At 41.8% G+C, this 19272-nt stretch overlaps 1 protein-coding gene across 1 annotated transcript in view; it reads left to right on the top strand.

The window, feature by feature from the left end:
* The first annotated feature begins 27 nt into the window (after positions 1-27).
* The window catches only part of HIPK3 (homeodomain interacting protein kinase 3), a 68608-nt gene continuing 49363 nt past the window's right edge, over positions 28-19272 (top strand). The window contains 2 exon segments of the mRNA XM_005428490.2: positions 28-129; positions 14773-15859. Coding sequence (XP_005428547.2) covers positions 14775-15859 — 1085 coding nt within the window. The 5' untranslated portion in view covers positions 28-129; positions 14773-14774.

Raw genomic sequence — 19272 nt, 5'->3', positions numbered from 1 at the left:
GACGCGACCCTCGGCCCTGAGCCCCGAGGAGAGACAGACCCGCGCTGGGGGGAGGCCGGGGCGGCAAATGGTGCCCGGGGCCGGCATCACTAACAGCAACTGGAAAGGAAGCGGACGCTTTAAAATTTGGTCAGTTCCCAAGAACGAGCTGTGTAAAAGCAAAGGGGTTTGTTTGCCGGAGGCTTTGCCGTAATGGTTGCGGCAGGGATTGTGCGGGGTTTGTTCTGGATTCGTCGTGGTATCAATTGTAAAGCTGGCAGGTGCGTTTGCATGTGTTTAACGCTGTAGGAAATTGTGATGAGTGTGTAAAAATTATTTTTATTTAGATCGAGCCCTCGATCGTCAATGCTATGTGCTTACACGTATATAAAAAAGAGCTTTCTTTCGAGGCTATACTTTTGTTACTAACTGTTGCATCTGACTTAAAATGTCGGGAACTGCGATTGTTTGTTTCTTTGTTAACTTAGTTTTTGGCACTCCGGGGCTTGACTTGCCAGAAATTATGTGGCGCTGTGGTGTTTTTGCATCTTCCTGCTTGTGTAGTTCGCATTTCCCTACTTGTGTATTGCCTTGTTTATTTCAGTGTCTTGAAATTGTGGGAAAGTACGTTACTGTGAGTGACGATTACATTCGGTGAAGCTGTAGTTGTCGATAACAATGCATGTTTCTGTGATTATTCATTTTCTACCCAGCATTACCTCCCCATGACATCGTTTGCAAAAAGTTTAGGCTCTGACTGATGTCGCACCACGTAGGAAAGCTGGGATGGACTGCGAGGACTGACATAATAATTCCGTAACAGACTTAATTTGCTGGAGCTTTCTATAAACTAGAGTTTAAAATACACACAGTAGCTGCCTAACAAGCGTGGCAGCCAGCAGAGAGATTAATTAAGCACCTGGAAAATAGGTCAATACTGTATTACGAAGCGGCATGGTGAGATGGCAAATAAATAGAGCAAAGTGTTAACGCGGGCTTACCGGGGGAAAACTGATCCCGCTGGAGCCGTGGGGCGGCTTTATCTGCGGACCTTTTATGGTAGCACATGCTGGGAGCCCTTGGACTTTTCACTCCCTCCGCTTCTTCCTGGGGGCTTCTCTGCTAGGAGCTCGCTCGGGGTGTGGCGCCGCTCGTGCTTGTAAATGAATTTATTTTTTTTATACATAGATTTGGCTGCGTGTTCCGGTTCCGACTGCGGTGGTGGTGCGTGGCTCTCCGGGCTCGGGGGCGGCGTGGAATTGGATGGGTTCCATGAGCTGGAATAAAGTTTCATTGAAAAATTGCTCGGGAAGCTGCCCCTGCCCTGGGGTCTCTGCGGCGCTTGTGATTTTTCTTTGTTTCGGGGTGGTTTTTTTTTTTTGTGTGTGTTTGCGTGTTTCCTCCCTCGTCTCTTTCAAACAACTACCTATGGAAACAGGGAAATGAGACAGGCTCCTGCATAACGAGATAGCAGAGACAAAGACAGGGTGTGGGGAGGGAGGCTGAGCTTGCAACTCATCTTTCAGAACTAACTGATAAAAAAACCACTAGAATTTATTTGCGTGTGCTGCTTCTCTCCTTGTGTCCTCCAGTTTGCAGCGGTTGCTTCAAAACAAATCGGTGATTTTTTTTCCAAAAGCATCTGTGGGATTGATGGCATCTGTGGAAGGGGATGGGAGGCTGAGCAGCACTTTCAGAGGCAGAGGGTTGGTTAGCTCCACCAGCCCCTGGGTGGAACAGAATTAACTGCACTAAATTCCTGTGGAAACGCCAATCCAGAGGTGTAGGAATGTCAGGCTGTGTTTTCCCAAGCTCACGTGTTTAGGTGTGTGTACCCCTCTCTGAAGGGATCGCACACTTCCCGTTTTTAGTTTTCTTTTTACCTCTATAGGATCTCTTTCTTGTATTTTCCCTTTTGCCAGTGTGCTGACCACGGCAACAAAGGCCCTTTTGACAAAGCAGTGCCTTTTGGAACGGGAATTTTGTGGTTGCCTTTCTTGTGTGTGAGGGGGGAGAAAAGCAGCGTTGGTAACGGGAACAGCGCTGTCATTTGAGGCTGGACATGCATTTTGGAGGAATGTTAAATACAGGAGGAGAAACTGCTTTTAGTGGAGCTAAATTTCGCTGTTGCAGTGTGGGGTGTCGTGGCATGTGAGTGCTGTGCCCTTACAGAACAGTTCCTGCAGACAGTGCTGCTTTCTGCACAGAACTTTGGGGAGTTCTCTCTCCGAGGACAGAGAGGCCTTCTTACATTTTTTTATTAGATCAGCCTCAGCTTTTCTGAATGTATGAAATTATTTCATCTGATCTGGTTGGTTAGGAGGCAGAAGGCTGATCCTTCTGTGAGAGAATGGATTTCTAGTGCACTGATATTTACCTGTAGGAAATACTGCTTCTCTACATCCTTAGAAAGCTGAAAGAAGGGGTAAACACCTTTTTACTCTATTTTTTTTTTACTGTGCTGCTTTCTGCACAGAACTTTGGGGCGTAAGGCAGAAGACACAGAGGCCTTCCTACATCTTTTTAATTAGATCAGCCTCGGCTTTTCTGAATATATGAAATGATTTCATCTGATCTGCAGAAGCATTAGAGCTGAATTAAACTGCTCTGGCTGAAAGAAGTACAAGTTGGGTAGAGCAGGCCTGATAATCACCTGGTGATCCTTGGCTGAGGGAAGAAGGAATGTGGAAGTGGCACGGTGGTGCTACCAACATTCCTCTGTTGAATTTTGTGAAATAGCATCCACCTTTCAGACTTCAGAAAAGCTTGTTTGTACCATTTTGTGTTTTCCAAGTTCCTAAGTCCCTGAAAGATTCTATTTCTTGAGATCCCTTCACTGACAATCAGAGGTGGATGGAGTGGAAAGGAATGCATTACTTTTAATAGATCTTGAAAGAAAAGGTCTCTTTCCTTTTAATACCAACTTATTTTGGAATTTGCAGAATTAGTTGGTATTTACAAGATCTTGGAAAATAATGAATTAATTTTAATAGGTCTTGAAAGAAAACAATGAATTACTTTTAATAGATCTCGAGTATAGGATGGGACTTCAGGTGTCTGAAACTGCTTCAGAACCATGGCTGGGCTGAGCACAGCACCAAGCGTGGGGAAAGGAGTGAGGATGAGCACTGGGCATGTCCCAGACCATGCTGTGAGTGCAGTGCACCTGAAATGACCATGTAACTCCATTTAAAGCAGCCTAAAATAACTGATGCCATGATATGGGTTAGTGATGGGTTACCTTTTCTGACTTCTGCAGGCACTGAGCACCCTCTGTTTAACCTGAAATAACCTATAATGAAGGATAAAGCCTGGAAAATCCTGTTACCTGGTCTTGGCTTCCCCCACCCCCCCTTAGAGAGTGTTTTAATTTAGAGCCTCTGCCTCTTTTACAGAATTTTAGAGAAATTGTAGCTTTTTCTTCACTGTGCTTTGAGTGACAGGTGAGCAGGGGAACAACATCATGTCACTGTGAAGATGGATTTTAGTTGGTGACTTTATTTGATAATGTAGTATTTCCTACAGGCTAGGTTCTTCCCCCCAGTTCTTCAGTTGTTTTATTTCAATATAGTGAATATTGAAAAAGGTGGCAGGAGTTGGTGTGAGTCTTGGTTCCCCCCAGTTCTTCAGTTGTTTTATTTCAATATAGTGAATATTGGAAAAGGTGGCAAGAGTTGGTGTGAGTCTTGGTTTTAGATGCAGTTTGGGGATAATCTTTGTAAAGCTTTGTAGTATTTTTTTTCATTGTATATCACTTTTTTTTTCCATATAGCATTTTAATACTGCATTTTTGATAGTGGGTAACTTTCTAACAATCTCTGGTTTAGCAGTTGGGCTTGGAAAAGGAAGAAGAGCCAAATAACTGAACTGTTTTTTAAACAAGTACGCTCAAGTAGTTTAATTCTGGCTTTTTTTTTTCCTTATGCTGAGACTTGGAGTCAGTGTAATTTCAAAATACCTCTCTGAATATTAACTGTACATATTTATTAATTCCAGCATTATGTAAACTTTTTGTACAGTATGTTATGTTTTTAGAAAAAGATTAGGAAATTATTCCTTTTTGTAAGTAAGGAATAGAATCCTTTTTTCCCCTTTTATCCAGCTCTCTTATGCTCTGCTGTATTTGGGTATAACAGGAAAATGCTAAGTTCAAGTTCCAACACAGAGCAATAAAAGAAGATGCAGTCAAACATCCAAAGACAAAATAGATGTAAGAAATATTTTCCTATCTTTTAGGATAATCAAAGCTACAGCAGCTCCCAATATTAGAAAAGTAATTGGATTCTTACAAACAGAGAACTCTTTTTGCATGTTAGGAGGGGCACTCCCATCAAAAAAGCTGTCTTTAACATCAGTAATCTTAAACTCGTGCTTTCCATTCTGCAATAATGTAACAGCTCTAGAAGACTTCTCAGTGCTTTTTAAAGCACATTACAAATGAAGTACCAATAACGTTTTTAATGTAAAAAGTCAGCTTTTATTTGTATGATCACTTGCTGGATACATGTGGTGCTGTAGCAGCCACCCATTTAGGATGTGCTGGAAAACTTCTGGGCAGGAAAGCTCAGCTCCTGATACCTGTGCTGAGTCCCATAAACACCCTGAAAAGAGGAGGTTTTGGAGATGCCCATGGCCACTTCTCCAGGCCTGCTGGATTTCATATTCCACTGGTCTGAGTGTGTCTTGTTCTCTCCTGTGTTCTGGAGGCTGCTCTGGGTCACCACACTCCACTGTCCTGCAGCTGCTCTTTGTGTCACCAGGACACCAAACCTCCAAGGAACTTAAATTACTGGGTGAGGCAAGATTTTTATCACCAAGCTTGGCTTGGCTGTTTGCTTGCCTTGGGGCAAGCAGCCACCAGTACCTGAGAAAACCTGCTTTGGGTTATTTTAGGGTTTTTTTTTTTTTAATTTTACTTGGCTCTGAGCTGTGAGATGGAAGTGGATCTCCTCGCCTTGTGCTGACCTCATCTTGAGATGGCAAAACTGGTCCCTGGGCAGGAGAAAGTGCCAGGAGAGCAACTTCAGCTGGGGCTGCAGTAAGTGGTGCAGCTGTGCTTTGTGTGGGGCTGGAGTGTCCTCATTGCAGAGATGTTTGCTGCTTTTATTAGCGTGACCAGATCCCTGCAGGCCTGCTCCCTGCCTCTCTGGCTGTCAGCTGACACCTGAACCTCTCCCTGCTCCTGCTGGAATAGATGAAACAATCTGATGCCTGCCTGCATCACATGGGACCTCTAATGCCTGTCCCCCTCAAGGGCTGCATGAGGAAGCTCACCTATAAAGGCAAAAATGCAGAGAGAAAATGACCTCAGTACCAATAATCATTAGAAAGTTTATAAGGGAGGAAAAGAAGTTTTTCTTACTGGTGATCCAAGCTCCCTTTGGAAGACATGAATAACCACTAGCATCATAAAAAGTGTTTGTATTCACAGTTTTTTCTAAAGCTTTATTAATTCACTTTTGCAAAAGTCATTTACTTTTTGATATGTAGATAGAATAAATGTTTCTTCTCTTGTGTTTCCACAGTCTCAACATGTTTACTGCTTTGTTTTGGTCTTTTGTCAGCATTAAAAAAAAAAAAAGCTGTGTTAAATTTTACTGAATTCCACTAGTTTAAGTAAAATGTATTAATTTTTTCCCCTCTTTCCTATGGTGCAGTTTTTTTTCTGTGTTGGCACAATTGGCACTTACACAACTTCCAGGAGGATTTGTAGTTGTTTCTTGTAAGATGCCTTTCTGCCTTTTTGACTGAAGCTGTTGATGTGCATCATTGTCTTATCATCATCTTCCTTCTTGAGTTTTTCCTAGAAACTTTGGTCATCTGCTACTTCTTACCCCTTTCCTTTCAATTCTTCCCTTTTTTTTTCTTTTTAACTGTTGGACTCGGTTGCTTGTCTGCAGTCTGCGTGTTCCAGTTGAGAAGTTCTTTCCACAGCTTCTCTTTGAAGATTATTAGGGATTGTATGTGGGTAGAAGAGGTACTCAGATAATCTTTATTTTTCAGCATTTCAATCTGTTAAGTATGGGAGTTTTGGTGTTTGAGATCTTGTGAAGCACTTCAGAAGGAACCAGATTTGTTCCTAAGAGGAGAAAGAGGAGACCGAGAGTTTTTTTCCTTTTATTTTGTGATTTGCAGAATTAGTTGGTATTCAGCCTGATAGGAGCAGATTGCTTTCGTGAGATTGCTTTTCATAAAGACTGATTTTAATAACTTTTCTCTCTGGCTTTTGTAATGATGCCGTGGGCTGGCTTTTTCCTTTGCACTGTGTCAACTCTGAGCCCAGCCGAGAGGTCACGGTGGGAAGTGTTCCCAAGAAATGCTTTGGGAGCTCTTTGTGACAAATGCTACTTGAGACTAGATGTGTTTTTAAAACTCTGTCACAGAGGTGTCTAAACATTCTTCTGAAGATTAAAACAAGAGTGGCCCTTAAAGGTTTATTTATGCTACAAGTGGAAAGATTATTAAACATGGAAGGAAATACAACAGAGAAAAAAATGTATGCACATTGAGCAGTATTATTATGGTCCCCAGGTAGTGGGCTGTATGCTGCATATAATCTTTCTTTGCACATGCTTTCTGTGTAGTTAAATCAGGAAGTTTCTTTGCACAGGGGAGGGGGAGACATTTCTTGCCCTGGTGGCTCTGGGAAGCATTATAGTGTGGGTTATAACAGTTATTGATTCATTAGGAGGCAGAAGGCTCACCCTTCTGTGAGAGAGAATGGATTTCTACTGCTCTGATACTTACCTGTAGGAAATACTGCTTCTCTACATCCTTAGAAAGCTGGAAGAAGGGGTAAACACCTTTTCCCTCTATTTTTTTTACTGTTCTACAGTAAATGCCATGTCCCATTTATACAGCTGTTCTCTGCAAGCAACCAGTGCTATTTTCATGATGGTGTTGCTCACAAGGAAAGAAAAACACCTGTTATATAAAAGCAGAATATTCAAACCACTTTTAAATAACAAATTTCTATTATGGGAAAAATACTGGGACTTCACAGAGGTTTTTTTTTTTTGTTTGTGTATGTGTAAAAATACCTTCCTGCTTATTGTGTGTGTATGTGTTTACCTCAGTCTGTATATGTTTGAGAGTTGTTACAGATGTAGCTGGGGCAACTGACCTGAAAACTGAAAAATAATCAAGGCATCTAATCCCACACCCTTATCTTGATTGATCTTTTTCTGCTGCAGTTAAGGCAGTTTTAAAACAAATAAAGGCTAACGTTCTTATTTACACTGACATTTTTGTTGCAGAGGAAGTTGAGTGTGCTCTAGGTGTGTTGTCTTCACAACTCAGTAACCACTTGATAATGGCATTCTTGTTGGTCTCCTTGGATGAGGGACTGATTTTTCCATGTATTTGGGCAAAGTTTTAACTCAAATACTGCTTACTACCAGGTGGTTCTCAATATGCAGGAAAGTTTTATTCACCCCCTTGGTACAGGACAGCCTGATTTGCAAATTTTTGCATTGCGTGTCAGACTCAATGAGCTCAACAGTTTTTTTTTTTTTGTGTGCCTTAATGTGCAGGTCCTGTGGGGAGAACAGGAATTTTGGGGTGTCGTTGTTTGGGGTTTTTTGTTTGCTTTGGTTTTTGTTGCTTGTTTGTTTTTGTCCAGGTGAAAATCTTTTTTCCTGAGAGGGAGAAAGGTAATTTTGGATGAGTTTCCTGCTCACTGAGTAGTTGAGAGGACTTGATGAACTAACTCTATGTAAGTAGAGTTCCTGTGCATGCAGATGTGCTGTGAAGTGGCAGCAAACATCTAAATGTATATTCTTACAGGAGCTGCTTTTGGTATTGTCTAGATCTATTTGAAAATGAAATTTCACAATAAATTGCTTAAATGGATTGATCCATTTCTAGTTCTAACAAACACCCAGCATTCTAAAAAATGCAAAATTGAGCAATTGCACAAAAATAAAATGACTGGAAATAAGAAAGGACTAAGAAGGATTTTTTTTTTTTTAAGTACAGTGGCATTTGAACATATGATATGCCAACATGCAGTTTGGGCTAATCCTCTCCATCAAAGTTTATTTCTGCTTTAGGGAAGGTGGCAAAATCTTTTGGAAATACTTAGGGCAATGGAAGAAGTGCCCTGCCTCTCTGCTTGCCTTGGCCCTCCTGCTGCATCAAAGGATGGCAGACAGGAGTGGTTGGGATGGATCCTCCAGCACTTCTGTCCTGCAGAAGGTGTGGGCTCTCCTAATCCCCACTGTTAGAGACTTTTATTTGAGTGTGCCTGCTGTTTCCAGGTTCAAAAAGAATTAGTCTTCTAAAAGAAGAGATTAGGCTGGTGAAGCCCTGGCTGGTTGAAATGTGCTGTTTATGTTGATGGTGGCACATTCTGATTTGGAGGGCATGTTCTCCCTGGGGCTGGTGGCCAAGGCTGCACTGCTTGTGCCTGCTTTCCAGCTTGCCCAGGAGAAAAAGAACTGCTTCCAGTACTGGTTCATTTATCTTTTTAGCTATGATTGCAGTCATACTGGTATCACAAGATTTAGCTTTTGATATTGGTGGAAAATATGAATAAAGCAATTGTGTTCTTGAGTGCTGCTGCTGGTGCTATGGCAGCATTGAGTCACAGCAGTTCACTCTGATACTTTATGTAAAATATGGTTGTGCTCAGTGTATGGCGTCAGTTCTGTTTCCAAGGATGGAGACAATGCTGCAATTGAGACTGGTTTGTATCACACTTCAACCAGCTGAGATTTTCAATTTCTGCTATTGGTGCAACATCGGTGGTGTCTGATTAAAACTATCTCTGCTGTTGCACAGACCTTGACCAGCCCTGTAACATTTTTTTGGGTGGTTAGTAACTAAGTTCTACGAGGCCAGAATTGGATCATTGTATCCTTTGCTTCCCACTAAAACTTGGAGCCAACCTTTGGCCTTTCAGCCTGGACCTGTGCAGGACTGAGGTTTCATGTGGGGCAAAGGCTGTGTTGGTTCAGCTGAATGCTCCTGGTGAGTGATGGGCCAACATCCCTGAGCTCTGGAATACGTGTTTTAGTCAAGAATTGCAATGATTTCTTTTATCATGACATTGCATCTCTGGTTGCTGCCCCAGAGCTAGGTGTTGGTTTCTTTGGTGGGATATCATCAGCTGCTCCTGCATCTCCTGGTTCTCTGTGGGGCAGTGTGTGTGCCCGTGCAGTTTGTTCCTCTGTCATTGAGGAAACCATTTATAGGGCACAAGTTACCTGGAACACCTCAGTGCTTTCTCCTTTGCTCTGCTCTCTCCCTTCTGTGAGACCACAGAGCTGGTTTTGAGGTGGCCAGAGGGTTGGGACTCCCTGGGCTTGTATTTCTGGACACTTTGCACTCTCTGTGGATATGTTTTCCTTTATAAATTGCATGAAACCTCAATTGCCAGTGCTTTGTTATTAATTGTCCAGCTGGAGTGAGGGAATTCCTCAGGGTGAACAGGTCATGGGGTATGAAAGTACTTGCATCAGTACAGCTTGTTCAGCTACATATCCAAAATAAACAATAACGTAGAGGTGCTGCTACTACTCGTAATGAACTTTCATCTGTGCTGAAAGAGAGGGCAACTAATTCAGCTTTGTACTTGCTGAATAATTTGAAGTTGGGTGGCACCTAATATGAAAAGAACAATTGTTTTACCTGGAAAAAATGACAGTTAGTATCCTTACAGTGTTTCCAAAGTGATGCATGATGTAAACAAAACATTTCACAAGTGCCACTGCTCCAATTGTGCATTTGCTGGAAGGTACTGAGTGTTTGGAAAGCCTCCCTCGATGCCCAGCTGCACTGTGAAGAGGATGTTAGAGTTTTGGAGCTGGTTTTTGCCCATGGAGGCCTGAAAGAAGTTGGAAAACAAGTTTTCTTGGGTTACAGTTTAACTGTGTTATTAGGTGGCTGCCTCTGGCTGGGCTTTGCCTGCTGGGCATTTACTACCCCAGGAGCAGCAGGGTGGTTGCAGTGCTGGGGCAAGGAGCTGTGCATTTCACAGGCAAATTAAGAGAGCGCTGTGGCAATTTCTCCTGAGCTCCCTGGCAGTGGTCTTATTAACCAGTTACTTTGTCACACTCCCCCCCAACTCAGCCGTGTGGAAATGTCACTGTACAGTTAATTATTGATGGTGCTCAGGCCTGGAACAGCCTGTGCTGCTCCAGGTTGTCACAGTGTGCCAAGTGGGTCGTGCTGCTGAGTTTGCCTAGCCCCAGAAGGCTGCAGATGTAATTTTGAGAAGTAGAGAGCATTGTTACACCGAGGTGAGCATTAGCAAGGTGTTAACCAGAGGTGCCTCCTTTTGCTGAGATGCATCTGCCTGGTTCCCTGCTCAGTTTCTGTGCAGAGGAGTTTGGTTTTGGGGGGACAAACTGAAGTGCCTCCTGTCCACTGACATTACTTTGTGAAAACACACTTATTAATTTATTTAAAGGAATAAACAATGAATTTACTTAGTTGAAATATGTTTGCTTTATTACTTTGTTCATACTTTTTTCAGAAGCCCAGAATTCATCTTGTTAACTCTGGTCAGAAGTCACATGTTTTGTATAGTTTCATGTTTAACAAGCCAAATTTTCCTAGTTCTCTCTGCTTCAAACCAAGAGGACTGGTTCCTTTCAAGGGAAGCCTTTCTAGAGGTGCTGACAGAAGCCAAAACTCCTTTCTTGTGCACATTCCCTGCACTATTCCCTAGCAGTGAGGTGGGATGCAGCAGCCTCCAGCTGGAGAGTACAAGCTGCAGAGCTCCAGAGCCAAATTCAGCTTGTGTGTACCACTGCCCAGGGCAGGCACTGTGCTGAAGTGGTTACACTTGCTTTGCATTCAATGAAGGAGAAGAGAACTTTAAAAATATGTGTGGAGCAATGGATTAAATGGACTAAAACTGAAAGTCAAGTGGGAAGTTACTCGGAGCCTGCCTGTGGTACTGTCACCTGGAAATTGTGCTTTTCAGACCTTCTGATGCTTTGGTTTGCATCCTGGGGGGTCTTGTAGTGTACAGTTTGATTTTTATTTTAAATTAAATTTAACTGGGAGATGTGCACCAGCTCCTTATGTGTGCTCAGGCTCAAGTAACCTCACTGAAATGAGCATAGATGATTTTTTTCTTTCTTTCAGCACTGGTTGTTTGGCACTACACATTCCTCTCTTTTTCTGCAGCTGGGCTGCTTAATGTAGGTGCAGTCTGACCAGCTTCAGTTTGTATGAGGAAGCAGGAACAGTCTCATTGACAAGTGTGCAGAAGGATGTATGAACTCAGCGAAATGGTTTGTGACAGGGGAAAAGAAAGATCCGCTCTCTGCTAGGTGAAAATGTGCTGTGTATTTTTTTCTTTTGCTGGGAGTCCTGGTTTAAAAAAAAAAAAAAAAAGGCAACAAAAAACCTGCAACACAGTAAGTCTGTTCTTTCAGGTGTAGCTATCCATAGGGATTGTATTGTAATCCAAATACCTCAAAGTAGTTTAAAAAAAAGCTTCCGAACCCCACAAACAAATCAACTCAGTAAGAAAAACAGGACCAAAAAACCAAACCATCCCCAACCACAAAAAATCCACAACCCCAAACCAACAAAAAACCCCTTGAAACGCAGCAGTGCTGTTACAGTAGAGGATGTTGTGGTATTTTCCCTTTTTCTTCAAGGTTCGTTGTGCAGCTTTGCTGTCTGTGGGGGTTTGTTTTCATCTGGGTGGGGGCAAATCAGTTCTGTTTATCAACTTAGCTTCTCAAAGGCCTCCAACAGCTGCTTGTGTTGGATAGCTCCATGCTGTTCTGGTGGATTTCATTGCATATAGGTTGGGTAGAGTGTGCTTCTGTCTGAAATGCCTTCTGAACACTGTGAGTGTGTGGCAGAGGTCTTGAAGCAGTCTCAGGTGTAGGATGCTGCAGGGTTTTATGTGCCTGTTTGACAGGATTCACTGGTTATGTGAAGGTACTGTAGCTTCTCCAAATGACGTTGGCATCTAGAAGTGTGTGTTTAGAAAAAGATAAGCAAAGTGATGGGAGTTGTGAAGAAGTGTTTAGGGGGAAGGTAAGGAACAAGATGATTGTACAAGTCTGTTTTTATTTGTGTGGAGTAAAATTTTATTTTATTAGTTCAGTCTGTGATGGTTGTATCAAAGGCTGTTCCAGTTTAGTCTGTAATGATTGTATCAAAGGCTGTTCCAGGGTATGTTATCCGTTCCATTTAATGGTCAGTTCTCTTTTTTTTTTGAGTTGCTAAAAATGTTCTTGTAATAACTCAGTAAACACTTCTTATCTGTGAACAGAGCTGTTACTGTGGTTGGAGTTCAGGGTCATGGAATTAGTCCTGTAAGAAACAAACTAACCCCAAAAGATGATAGTCTAGTTTTTCTTATCCAGCTGAAATTAGTATTGAAGAGAAAGCTGGGACTGTGTTCCTCCAGACCTTCTGGACTGGTTGAACAGCATGAGCTCTAGAAAATTTACACATTTTTAAATGCCACTGGTCCTCACGTGCTCAGGTGAGGATTTGAGTGAGCCTCTGGTCCCACTGGTTCTCCCCGTGCTGGACTGTCCTGTCTTCCAAAACCATCCTTAATTTCAGTGTAGCTTTTTCAAAGTACTTATCATCATCATCAGGTGCCCTCAGCTTTGGTGGCATGCTTACACAGGAAAATACCTTCTCCAGAAGTTCAGTGGAGCAGGATTTTTGCTGTTAGGTAGATCCAGGGCAGACTGACCTGCTGGGGCTGCTGTAGCTTGGCCAGATTGTCACCTGTGGGCCAGGTGTCCTCAGTCCCTCCTGCCTGCAGGTGCATGGGACCTGTTCCTGCCCAGGGGCTTGGTGGTGTGGCTGTGCCTGCCCAGCATTTGGGTTTGTCTGTGAGTCAGGAAAGTGATTCTCATCATCTGAACCCCCCTGTCAGCAAAATGGGATAACACACTGGTGTGTCCTTGCGAAGTTTCTTTGCTTTGAAGTGTAAATGTTTTTTTTGAGTTTGAATATCTTACTTGTTTCAAGCACATGTGTGTCAAAAAGTAAGGGGATTGTGATGAGCAAGCAAGCAGAGTATTTTGTAGTGGGACCCTCTGAAAGGTTTTAAGAAGAAAACCCCCAAGGGTTATTTTGATATTTTAGTGTCTTTGGCAGATGTGATATTTGAATCACCCAAGAACTGGAGGAGTAGTAAGGTGCTGATAGAAGGTTTGGCTTGGCCTGAGCTGTGCAGGTGCCACTGGAAGCTCCAGAGGGGCTTGGATGGATGTGTTTTCTGGGGCAGGCAGTGAGGCCTGAATTCTGGATATCTAAATAATATGATCAGGGTAAATGATTTATTTAAACATAATTATAATAGAAAAGGCAGTAAGATCTCCTAGTCAACAGTAATGCTTATGCACCTTGTAATGGGGCACGTTATTTAGGAGAGAAGTCAAGGGCTTGAGGGGAATTTTTTCCTGTGTTTTGAGGTTAATAGTGTTAAATCCTTGGTGTGGAGTAGGAGGCCAGTGGCAGTCCCATCATGTTTGGTGGCAGAAGAACTCAGCTGTTTCCTGGCTGTCTCCAGCTTTCTACATCGTCTGGCTCTGAGAAAACAGCTTTGGGAAGGAGAGGGCTTTGAAGTTTTCTTCTGCAGCTGGGACAAAACCCATTAGAGGATTCTAAACTGAGGTGTTGGTATGATTATTTTAATTGCTCTTAAGATATCTAAATGTTCATTTGCATAAATCAAATCACAGCTTCAGAATAATTATGCTGTGCTTTTGGTTAGTTTTCATTTGATCAGAGTCGCTGCAGTGTCGAGCTCAAGTTTTATGTGACTCATCTGAAATTTAAATACCTATTACCAGAATTTTCATGTGCTTGGTATGATTAAGTGATCTAATTAAGGTATTATTGTATTGAATTTGACTCTGGGAGCTGATCAGACTGGCATGAACCATAACTTCCCTGACACCTTGTAGTTACATTGGGGTCCATCCAGAGCCTTTTTCTTAGTATTTAGCTTAACTACATGACAGTTTAAGGCTGGTGTTTGACAGGTTGGGAAGGGGACACTGGGTCAGTGCATAGAGGACACCTGGTAGGTAAATTCACTGCCTCTAGCCCCATGACTCTGTCACTGATACACAAATTTCTGCAGTAGGGTAGAGCAGAGCTCAAGGAAAGCACCTGCCTTGGGTGAATGGATTAGGTTACTGTACATGTAAGTTACTGGAACCTTGTAGTTGTTTATGTGTACATACCCATGCACCCTGAGTTATTTTGGGCCCCATCACATGGCTTGATCACTTTCATTTTCATCCCAGTGAAATTCTTTGGTCTGTGGCCATTGTGACATTTGTCCGTTCTCAGAAGGTTGCTGGTGTTCGCAGTGAATAGGTTGGATTCCTTGTGTAACAGGTAGCATTGACTCACAATTATCAACTCCTGAATTATTTTTTGTCATCGATTCTAAACATTTGAATTGGTTTTTCAGTTGTGTTACTGAGCGCTGTGCTACTTTTGTGTGTAGAAATGGTGGGAGGTTTTAAATGAAAGTTGAGTTAAATAGCACAAAGGTAGGGCCCCTGTTTGAAAAATGCCATGTAGTGCTGTGCTGCAGCCTGTCTCAGTCCTGTGCAACCAGCTCAAGCACTTAACTGCAGTAACCTGCTGCTGCTAAAGTCCTCCTGTGGGCACTGGCAAAGCATGAGGGCCTTGTTCTGCCACAAGAAACTAAATATAAAACAACTTTAGACCAGCTCATTTGGAGAACATAATTGTGTCCTGATTTTTCTTTTAGAAGTAGCAGCTGCTGGAAAGCTTGGGAATGCGCACAATTTTCACTTGTTTTTTTCTTTTCCTCTCCCCCTGTAGGTATGGCCTCACAAGTCTTGGTCTATCCACCATATGTTTATCAAACCCAGTCAAGTGCCTTTTGTAGTGTGAAGAAACTCAAACTAGAACCAAGCAGTTGCGTGTACCACGAAAGAACCTACCCGCAAATCTATGTGAATGGTAAAAACTTTGGAATTTCTCCCCACAGGGTTAGTACTTTCTTTCAGACTAAAAACCCATTTGATAGACCTCGAGGACAGAGCTTTTGGTTGCAGTCAAATGCCGTTGCTTTAAAAAATACTGCAGGTGCTACAAAAGCGTTGGCAGCGTGGGCGCAGCAACCTCAGCCGGAGGCGGCCGGGACGCAGGGAAGCCGCGGGGATCTCCTGGAGGGAGCCCAGCGATGTGGATTGAAGCGTAAGAGCGAGGAGCTGGAGAACCAGAGCAGCACGATGCAGATCGTTGACGAGCTGTCCATCCTGCCTGCCATGCTGCAGAGCGGCGTGGCCAACCCGGTGACGGTGGTGGCCACGGCCGCCTCCAAGCAGGGCGGCACCGGCGGCGACGGGGATTACCAGCTGGTGCAGCACGAGGTGCTGTGCTCGGTGAAAAACACCTACGAGGTTCTCGATTTCCTGGGACGAGGGACCTTTGGACAAGTAGTCAAGTGCTGGAAAAGGGGGACGAACGAGATCGTGGCAATCAAAATCTTGAAGAATCATCCTTCGTACGTGCGCCAAGGGCAGATAGAAGTGAGCATCTTGGCGAGGCTGAGCACTGAAAATGCTGATGAGTTTAACTTTGTGAGAGCCTACGAATGCTTTCAGCATCGTAACCACACCTGTCTGGTTTTTGAGATGTTGGAACAGAACTTGTACGACTTCCTGAAACAAAACAAATTCAGCCCTCTGCAACTGAAAGTAATAAGGCCTATTCTGCAACAGGTGGCCACTGCACTGAAAAAACTCAAAAGTCTGGGTTTAATCCATGCTGACCTCAAACCAGAGAACATTATGTTGGTGGATCCTGTTCGGCAGCCTTACCGGGTCAAAGTCATAGACTTTGGATCTGCCAGCCATGTATCAAAGACTATTTGTTCAACTTATTTACAATCTCGGTATTACAGGTAGGTGTCTTCTACTTTGGTTTTTTTTACCTGTTATGGAACAAGGTTTTAGCATTTCTTAAAGTTAATGGCTTAAATAATTGCTCCTCCAGGTACCTAGTAAGAATGATTTGGAAAACATAAAACCATCTAGGAATGTGAGAGTTCTGTAGTTGGTTGCCATTTTAAATGTGAATACTTGCTTTGAATGTTTTTATAGTCTTGTCTTTTTCCTGGAAGTGTTTTGTGTTGTTCTCTGAAGCCATCACTTGCTGCTATTTTGAGACCTCTGAGACTGTTCAAAAGGAAAAGAAAAAAAAAATTATCTTTCACTTGCTTGTTTAGGATGTCTTTCCAGCCTTCCTAACATGATGGATTTTTTTTCCTGTAAGCAGCTGGACAGTGTCCTAGAAGTGCCATGTTTCTATATCCTGTTGCCAAAGATTATGTAAATGCCTCTGTTTTTCTCCAGCACTTGTAAATATTTTCCCTAGTTCTTAGAAACTCCATGCTGTCTGAGTGCCTTCAGCAGCTGTGGAGTTCAGTAAACTTCTGGAGTTAGGGAGTGATAGGATGCTTAAATGTTTAGGGTGATAGCAGAAGGGTGTTCAAAGTGATTTTGGTATATGGTTGCATTCTACTTTTGCCTGAAAATGGATGTATGTTTTCTATAGTTTTGTTCGGTTATTTTTTAAAAGCTTTCTTTGAATATTTACCCAAACTGCCTGGCATTTAAAAATTATCAATATTTAGTCCTTTTGTTTTCCTTATGAGCTAAACTTGATTGAAGATCTTTCAGTTCTGCAGTCACTGGCAGTAGTATGTGCTGTGTATTGTCCATCTGCTGATTAAGTAAGAAGCTAGTAAACTAGGACAATGAGTACTTGGAAGAAAATTTTAAATATTTTACAGCTATTCATGCTGGAAATGAAAACTTGTGCACTGCAATTCTAGGCTTGATGAAATTAGTGTTTGGAGTTCATGCTAGAGGAATCTATTTTTTGACTGTAGCTTGTAAACAAGAGTGCTTCATGTACAGTGCTCACATAAAATATTCTAATTCATCACCTGCACTCTCTATTACTTAATTGCAAACTGCAGCAGAGGATTAAAAAACTTCATGGAGTTCATCAACAGAAAACTAAATTGGGAAATGTTATGGATTGATGCATGTTCACATTATACAAAAATATAGATGAGAGGGAATAAAAAGTTAAGTAACTTGGGAGTTCATTTTGGTGTAAAAGCTGTGATAAATTTTTGTGTAAAATCCAAAGATACTGTGGTTTTGGGCCTCTCAGGACAAATCAGGCCAGGTTTGCAAAGATGGCAGGAGTTCTGAGAGGCTCTGGACAATTGCAAAGGTCTTACCGTGAGCTGGTCTGTGCAGAATCAGAATCCAGCAGATACTCAAGATGCATGGTCTGAGAATGTTTCCCTACCTATTTTGGCTTTTTTATTTATTGAAGCAATTACAGATTATTGTGAACTATTGCCATTTTTCACTCCTTTCTCCCCAGGAACAGAGGGGAGACTGTGGACAGCCAGGCTGGGTGGTCCTATTGGAGTACTTCAGCCTCCACTAACTACTTTCAGCATTTTTTTTTCTGGTTCAGATGGCTCAATAGACAAGATATTGTTCTTTTTTAGTTGCCTGCATAAAAATGCAGTAGCTGTAGTTGTGTTTTACTTGGCTTGATGTTGCTTTGCAGCTCTCAGTAGAATTCTGGCACACTTAAGGGTTTGGACAGGTCCAGTTGCTGGCAGGATCACTGTGCAGCTCCTTGGCATTTTGGGTGCTTGCATTGCACTCAAATGTGACTTAGTGGGGTTCCCTGTGGGTGTTAATTCAAATATATCATCCCCCAAGAATAAGATGAGATTTGGGTGCATATACTTGTCTTGCCTCAATGCTGTTGAATGATATGGGCTCATATGGTGTGTGCACCTAAAATTTCCTAGCTATTAAGTTATGCTTAAGTGCTTTGTAAATATTCAGGTTTCAGTAGATCATATTCTTTGTTTGTTTTGTATAGTCTTATAACCCTTCTATAAAGTAGTATCTAAGTCAGAAATGTTTGAAAATAAAAAGAAGAAAAATGGTTAGGGTCCATCTACTTGAATTTTTTTTAATATCTAAATATTGGTTGAGATAATTTTGGAAAAAAAAAACCAACCCACCAAACATCTATACTTCAAAATTACTTTCAAAAGAAGTTTTTACTTCTGAACAGATTCTCAACATGCTGGATTTCATCATGGATGTGTAGCTCTCTACCAGTTGTGGGATTCAAACTAACTTTGTGTAGACTGGCAGTTCCTCAAAATTTCTTTTTGTTCCATTGGAAGCACCAGACTAGTGCAAATAATAGCAGAAAATAGGGATTTGATTAAAAAGCTTTTAAAATAGATGATGCTGGGGAAATTTGAAGTGAAAAGTCTTACAGAAGAATGTGAAAGGCCTTCAGAGGATATCTTGTTTTGAGATGGCATTTGTTTTAAGAGAGGTTGTGCTTTTGGTCAATCAAATAAGTACAGTTATATATAAAATATAACTGTACTTAAATGCTTTTTGTATTAGAAGAGCCTGGGAGTGATAGTGCAGGTTTGACCCGTTTGACTGTGACATGTCAAAACAAGTTTCACAAAACTGGATAAAGAGAAAAGGTTTTGTTTGTTGATGGCGCTTTTTGGTTTTGTTTTGTTGTTTGTTTTTTGTTTTTTTTTGTGGTGCTTTTTGTGTTTTTTTTTTTTTTTTTTTTTTTTTTTTTTTTTTTTTTTTTTTTTTTCCTGGAATGATCATTGCTTCTGTTTTTTTTTGTTCCTGGGACCAGAGTGAACTAATGATCATGAGTATGGAGAATGCCCCAATGTCCAGGATTAAATAAATAATCCTATTTTATTTATATACAGCCTATATAAATAAAATAGGCTGTTTATTTTGAATTCTAGTGTCACTATTTTGCATCTGTAAGAGGAAGTGAGTAATGAGTTGGAAAAATGAGTAATAAGAGGATTAGGACTTAAGGAGGGGAACATTATGTAGCCAGGTGAATGGATAATGGGCTGACTTACCTTGCCTATAGCAGCAGGAAGGTGACCTAAGGATGACTGCTGGAAATATTAGGGTACTTTTGTATGAGGAGAGGTCCTAAGCACGTGAGACTAACTGAATTTTAAAAGGGTATAAGCAAGCAGAAAAATGGAGACAGACTGTATGGAGTGATAATGACTTGATGTTTTCCTGTTTCTGTTTCAGCTTTGACAAGCAAAGAGAAAATAAGAAAATGGTTAAAAGAAGTATGAAAAATAGATTTGGACATTTTGTTACCTTTTGGAAGCTCCTGTTTGTTGTATTGCTAGAAATTGTTGAGTATGGGTGTGAATAAATACTAGCTACAATTCACTGTCTGAAGTCAGAGATGATTTTATTT

This window comes from Geospiza fortis, unplaced genomic scaffold, assembly GCF_000277835.1.
Source record: "Geospiza fortis unplaced genomic scaffold, GeoFor_1.0 scaffold196, whole genome shotgun sequence".
In the NCBI taxonomy this organism is placed as follows: domain Eukaryota; kingdom Metazoa; phylum Chordata; class Aves; order Passeriformes; family Thraupidae; genus Geospiza; species Geospiza fortis.
This window is presented reverse-complemented; position numbering and strand designations above follow the sequence as displayed.